General features: G+C 42.2%; 1 protein-coding gene across 1 annotated transcript; it reads left to right on the top strand.

Annotated features, from left to right (window-relative positions):
• Positions 1-201: 201 nt before the first annotated feature.
• On the top strand, positions 202-4433 carry C2H2orf50 (chromosome 2 C2orf50 homolog). Its single transcript, XM_048936222.1, has 3 exons — positions 202-578; positions 2520-2559; positions 3195-4433. The coding sequence occupies exons 1-3, from the start codon at positions 316-318 to the stop codon at positions 3384-3386; spliced, it is 495 nt and encodes a 164-aa protein (XP_048792179.1). The 5' UTR covers positions 202-315; the 3' UTR covers positions 3387-4433.
• The last annotated feature ends 3003 nt before the right edge of the window (positions 4434-7436 follow it).

The raw sequence follows: 7436 nt of genomic DNA, 5'->3' as shown, positions 1-7436 counted from the left end.
TCAGCTGCAAGCAGCACACACCATCTTCCTGTGCTTGCTGCTTACAGCTGGAGGCTGATGTAACAAGTGTTTCTTACAAAATTGTTGTTGCCACAGAAACTTGTTCAGCCTTCGTGCAACACGAAGCAGTAGGAAATGATCATTAAATAACATGGAAGCAAAACAGCGCTGAGCACTGCCTGTCAGTGCTGGTGTGCACACTCATTTTCTTAAAGCAGCCCAAATCTGCAGCTGAAAGAAATGTTGGGAGAGGAGGAGCTCTGAAAGCAGAAACAATAGCAGGTTTAACCTTCCTAAAGTTTCAGTAGATCTATTATGAGTGTCAAAATGGACATGCTGGAAAAAGGTACTGGATTCGGCAGGAACACCTTGACTGGTTCTTGGCATCCAGCAAACACAGCTCTGGGGCAATCAGCCTCAGCTCCACCTCTGTCTCGTGGCAGCATCCGGCTTGGAAGAGCACATCTGGCTGCTAGGTCCAGAACAGAGGAGCAGGCAGCTCTGCAGCAGGACCAGGTACAGCAGGATAAGGTCTGGAGGGAGTCTGTGGAGGCTGAACGAAGAGGAAGAAAAATCTGGTAAGTTATTTGTTCCAATTCTGTCAAATAGCTGTTGGAGATGGCCCACAGAGGAGAGCCACAAAGATTATCGGGGGGCTGGAGCACTTCCACTACAAAGACAGGCTGAGGGAGCTGGGCTTGTTCAGCCTGGAGAAAAGAAGGCTGCGGGGTGACCTCATTGCAGTCTTCCAGTACCTAAAGGGAGCCTACAGACAGGAGGGGAATCAACTCTTTGAAGGGCTGATAACAGCAGGACAAGGGGAAATGGTTTTGAGTTGAGGGAGGAAAGATTTTGGTTGGATATCAGGGGAAAATTCTTGATTGTGAGAGTGGTGAGGTGCTGGAACAGGCTGCTCAGAGAGGCTGTGGATGCCCCATCCCTGGAGGTGTTCAAGGCCAGGTTGGATGGGGCCCTGGGCAGCCTGGTCTGGTATTAAATGGGGAGGTTGGTGGCCCTGCCTGTGGCAGGGGGTTGGAGATCCTTGAGATCCCTTCCAACTCAGGCCATTCTGTCATTCTGTGATAATTCACCTGTCCTCTGCTCATCTTGGCAGTATTAGTGATGCTCCCTGATATCCTAGGGCTTCATCTGAAGTCTATACTATCAAGCAAAGTTTTCTTCTGCAGGTTCCAGGATCAGAACCTACCACCTTAGCATCAGAAAGATTCTAATGCTATATTAACTCTGTTCTTCTTTACTGGGCAAAATATATGCCAATAACTCTTGGCACACTGAGGAAGCTGAAAAAGAGATGCAAAGAAATGCATGCTTTATGTGTTTTAGCTTTATAGGGATCTCCACAATGACGATATGAATGTGCCAACCTTTATAATTTATTGCAGACACACTGATATTATCGCCACTTTTCATATTCTTGGAAATGGAAGTTGAACAGAGTGTTCTGCCAAAACATGATTCTGGAGTCCCAATCTGTAAATCTCCTGAACATACCCCACAAGCCACTTGAAGACCGGAAAATCCCATTATTTCAGTGCTTCAGCAGAAAGAACAGTATGGATACATGTATTCACCAGTTACCTGAAAGAGCCAGAAATTAGGATCCTCTCTGTCTCTGCCACATAACTTGTGAAGTGCTTCTGTTCGTACTTCAGTACACAACACAGACATGCTTCTTAGAAGGATATTTTTGGTAAAAGTAAAAACAGCTCCAGTTCTGCCTATGCACTGGCTATGCACTAGCCAAGCAGACAAAAGGAGAAGGCAGAGAATGAAGCACACCACTTTTAGGATGATTTTAAGAAGGGAAAAGAAACCATCTGAAAACTCCTGTCCTCCTCAGTCCTCTGGAGGAAATAGAGATAATAGTTTGGGTTTCTCCAATGCCTGCTTTGTTGTCTGGCTCTTATTGCCCGAGGGCAGGGCTGAAGCCTGGACTCTGGCTCACACAAAGCCTGAGCTGTGGTTGCAATGCTGCTCTCCCTCAGTTGTATACTCAGGCCCTTTTCCAGTGGGCCCAGATCCTCCATGCCCATTCTGCAGCAAAGGCAACAGGAGGGATGCTACATCTGCACGTGTCTATTAGGGTTCACAGTCATGGATGTCAGTGCAAACCCATGTTCATTTGTACTGGGGTAACACATTACACAGCTAATGCATGCCCTGCTCTCCATCCTTGGCTACACAGACGAAGTTAGATGTCTAAAGCCAGCACAGCTGCCTACGGCAGGCTACACAGGCTACAGCCTGCAGGGCTGCAGTCCTTTGGCTCCTCATCCCCATCACAAAAACAATGATGGGGAAAGCTTGCTATGAATTTGTTTTGTGACCTAAAGTGGATACAGGCAAATGGCAGAGACCCAAACATTTCTCAGTAACCAGCAGTTATAGGGACATCCAAACCTGGCATACTCATACAGTGCTCAACATAGCAAGATGAATAAAATAGGGAGCAACAAAGACAAAAGATTTTAAACTGCAATTTTTACTTCTATTCCAAGGTACCAGAACTGGAGTTTCCTAAAGGACTATGACCAAATGGTAAGTTTCAAACAAATGCTTAACTGTAATCCAGGCTCTTTTTAGCTTGCATCACTTTGAAAGTCACTAATATTTTAAATGGAGCATATTTAGGCATAACTGGCAAATGTTTTAAGACTTAAATCTTTAGGAAAACAAAAGGGAGCTGAGGTGCCATTCATCTTCCATAAAGAGAGCTTGTGCATACCTTCAATCTACTTCAGTGTTAATAACTTCATGCAGAGAAAAGTGCTAGAAGAACCAGCTTAGGGAAAGAAAAAAAAAAAAAAGAAAAAGAAAAGTGTAAGATAATGTCATACTAAAATCCAAGTCACTACTGAAAACAAAATGAAAAACCTCCCACATCACAAGCACTCCAGAGCAGGCTAAATTCTTTCTCTCCTGACATTTTAAGCAACATATTTAAAAATTATTCATTTCCCTGTGCTATCTTATTCCCATGAAAAATAATAGGAAAACTTTTCACTGTACTTCTGCAACACTTTCATGTGCATTCAGGAAGTATTACATGCTTACAACTTAATTTTCAAAAAGCAAAAGAGCTGATGTCACTAATAATCTCAGTAACCTGAATTTTCAGAAGCAAAGGATGCAACCCCAAAAACTTCAGCATTAACAGTCTTTGTTTCATCCAGGGTAACAAAAAGGAACAGAAGCCTCTACCAGACTATATGTCTGTGTTTTCAAACACAGTTCCCAATTCCACCAACCAGAACATTGGCAGCAGGATGAATACTGAACTTGGCAAGATGCTGATAAGCATGGATTACCTCTTCAGCAGGGGAGCACAAAAGAGGAAACTTGAAGATGACCTCCAGCTTTCCTAATGCTTCAAGTAAAAATACCAGTAACAAAGCAAGTGAAAGAGATCTAGCTAACAGACTTCTTTCAGATTGAAAATAGCAGGTAACAAATTCCTCATCTTCCATCAGAGATCAATAATGCTGTCCAGCATAGAACTTTTTCAAGAGCAAAGACGTATGCCACCAAGCAATGCCTAAGGAGACAATCCTCTTCAGATTTGAGGTAACTGGGTCATATACAGTGAGTCAGGACCACAGATCCCATCCATTTTCCTATGCAAGGCCACTGTAACATTGCTACTAACATCAGAAAGAGTAAGTTTAGAGCCAAAGGGCAATTTCTTCCTGAATTTTTACCTCCTGAAAAGAAACAATTACTGGAGATCAGCTCAGATGAGCTGCACCACAAATTACACTGACTGAAAGTCAGTGCAATACAATGCAGTAGGTTGTTGCATTTCATCTATTTAGCCAAGGATTCACCAGCTTATCACTTGCATGTTTAAGCTTGTTCCAAGAGTGAAATTCAAGGCAAGCAAGATGTGTTATGCGCATTTTCAAGCCTCCCTGCTGAGGGAAAGAAGCCAATTTTTTTTCAGACTGGTTTTCATTCTTATTTCTTTGGATTTGCTGTTTCTCCCCTTTGCTTTCAAATTCCTTTTTTTTTTCTTAGCTGATGGAAAACCATGATCAGAAAGCAGGCTTTTTACATTTTGCTCTGAACGCATGCCAGCTCAGAAACCTGAGCCACGCTCAGCCAGGTTATACTCTAATTATCACCATTCTTGAATTTAACAGGCCTGTAGCTCCTAGAATCTGTGGTTGCCCAGGGAAACCATCATAAGGCTAAATGGACACAGTACTTACAGCCTGTTACTAATGCATCTCAATGCAAAGCTTGTTTGTGATCTGTTGTTTTGTAGGAAAACAACATTAATCAGCAGAGCATGGGGAATGTACACACAGTACCTGCCTCCATAGGCTGTAGGTAGTATCTGTAGAATCATGTTCAGCCCTTGCTGAAAACCAGCACAGAAGCCATTAACCTTGGTACAACAGGAACTCAGTGGACTGAGGAGAAATCATAGATTCATGGCATCATTAAGGCTGGAAAAGACCACTAAGATCATCTCATGCAGCCACCAACCCATCCCCACCGTGCCCACCGCGTCCCTCAGTGCCACATCTCCACATTCCTTAACACTTCAGGGTTGGTGACTCCACCACCTCCCTGGGCAGCCTGTGCCACTGCCTCATACTCTTTCTGAGAATAAATTTTTCCTGATATCCAACCTGAACTTCTCCTGGTGGAACTTAAAGCCATTACCTCTTGTCCTATCAATGGTTACCTGGGAGAAGAGGCCAATGACCCACACCTCACTACTCAAAGTATGGCCTCACCAGTGCTGAGTAACATGGAGTGGTGTTTCCTCATGCTTCACAACTGAGTCTATTTTTGAGGTTGAACCAGCAGCTGAAGGCAGTTCAAAAGCAGAAGAGGTGGACTGGAACAGTGTGATCACTGTCAACATCCAAGTGATCTCTAGAAAAAAAACAACAACAAAAAAAAACCCAACCAAACAATTAAAGAATATCCTGCTCACTGAAGCCATAGCAGTGAGAAGTTCACCTCATGGCTTCCTGAGTAGCTGAGAACCAGAGGATTACGGCTTTCAGGATGACAACTGAGGTATCTAGAGAAGAAATAAAATGGCATCACAAAAGCAATCCATGCAAAGACTGACGCCATTTTATGTGCAGACACAGAAAAAGGAAACCTACACTTTCAAAAAAAAAAAAAATCTTGCTGAGCTAAAATGCCTTTTGATTTCTTCTAAGAAAAGAAAGCTGTAGCAGGAACTGTTTTTATTTCAGATACATCTAGTGGGAACATAGTAAGCTCCACGTTTTCTAACCTGCAGATGGCACTCATTTCCCACCAATCCACTGCAAAGGACACCGTTGCAGCAACAGTAGTGCACAATTCATTTCTAATTTCAAAGGGCATTAAATAGTTCCAGGTTCTCAACTCTGTTTGCTCTGTATGAATCCGGAGAATCCTTCTCCCAGAGAGGCCCTGCACAATGGATTGCACAGGACGGAGGATGGTCACAGCACTGCACAACTTCATCCTTCCTCTCAGCACTGGCACTGCTTCAGCTGAAGTGTTTCTTCCAGTTTTGGGCAAAACATGGAAGGCCCTGCTCTGAAGACGTGGGCCACTAAGGAGCCTTGAGAAGCAAAGACTGTAAATGGAGTACTGGGAAGTTCGGCCATGAGGAAACATTAAACAGCTTAACCTGAAAAAATAAAAAGAGAACGGGAACAGGATAGCAGTCTTCAGATACACACATAACTCAGGGAGTGAGAAAAGCAGCTGTTTGTATTTCATGTGCATGGCAGACAATATTCAAAATAACAGTCTAAACTTGCGGAAGGAAGAATCGTGTTTGCTATAACAGAAGGTAGTGGTAAGGCTAATGCTGCACTGAGAGAGGCTGGGAACAATCCTTAAAAGAGAAAGCCATCTATCTAACTACAGAATTAATGCTGTACCTTTGAATGTTAAACACAAACAGCCAACAGGAATGACATATTTAACATGGCTTGCCTGTTAGTGTATAAACTGTGTAACTGAAGCATTTTTCATCTGTTATCTGATCGACACTGGAGTTGCTGGAATCAGAAAAAACATCTTTTTAAAACATATTCAAAAAGAATTAAAATTCACATCAGTTGGGTCAGATTGGAATGGACCACATCTCAAAAATCCAGATGAAGCACCTCACGTTTTGATGAGCACACGTCCTTAGTCTTCTACTGGCTGCCACAGATAATGCTTTTCACTGCATCCAGAGGTGCCTTTTTTAATCAGAGCTCCTCTAAAATCCATCCTTACTGCCTAGTCTGTAGTGAAAGTATGTTCACACCTTGACTTGGCGATAAAGCTAATTGAAATGCTGCTGGAATACTGGTGGGCAACAACCTGCATAGCAGCAGCTCCTCCCACCCTCAGAACTCACTCGCATTTCCTGCTGAAATCTAAGCAGTTGACATTGTAATGTGATATCTCCAACAAGAAAACAACTGTTCATAGAACAAAAGTTTCCCAACATGAACACATATTTTGTTCAATTACTACCTGTTCCTTTGAAATTAAAATTCCTTTATGCTGCTGCTGTTAGCTCTCCTCTGGCACCAGCTGGATCGTTCTGAAGTTACTTTGCCTCTCCCTGCTGCATACAGCAACCTTCAGAAAACACAGCTGGAAGCAGCTGAAGAGCCAACCAAAACTGCCATAGAACCTGTAAGCAGAAAGCAATAAACAGGTATTCTCCAGAATTAATTTTCTTCCCAAGTTTAGCCATCATTCTTCTCTTACCAGAATTAATTTCACCAACAAATCTTTATTTACATAAGCAAAGTCTCTCAGAAAGAATGGATGACAGCGGCACTTAAATCTGTAATTGACCAGTGGAAACTCCATTTATTAAAGAGATTGTACAGATACTAAACTGTGCTGTAAGCTTCTTGTGAAGAGTTTTTATGATGTATCACTCGTGCTTCATGGTTTTACAAGAGTTTTTTTTTTTTCCCTTTTGCTGCCAGATCTCAAAGAAGAGATTATCTGTGTTTAGAGAATCCATTCTCTGTATTTCTTTCAGTTAAAGAGCACAAGTGGGTAGGAATTTGAATTTAATTCTGTAGTTAGATAGATGGCTTTCTCTTTTAAGGATTGTTCCCAGTGCCTCCAAGTCTTGCATGTTCTCATTTCAAGCGCTTCTCATAATAAAAATGTGTGAAATGGATTATATTTTATAACAAAACATATGTAAGTTCATATAAACCTGTCTTTCTTATACTCTTAGAGTAGTCTTTGTACACAGCTCCCATATGGCATCTTAACTATAAAGCTTTTTATTCTAGAAGACTGGTGATTCCAACCATGTTTTTTTTTGAAACTGTATTTAAAACTGCTTCCTGACCTTTGCATTATTCTACACCAGCAGTTAAGTGGGTTTTCCTACAAAGAGCATTGCAACATGGTGCAAATTACAAGAACACTAAGATTCC

Source organism: Lagopus muta, chromosome 2, assembly GCF_023343835.1.
Source record: "Lagopus muta isolate bLagMut1 chromosome 2, bLagMut1 primary, whole genome shotgun sequence".
Lineage (NCBI taxonomy): Eukaryota > Metazoa > Chordata > Aves > Galliformes > Phasianidae > Lagopus > Lagopus muta.
This window is presented reverse-complemented; position numbering and strand designations above follow the sequence as displayed.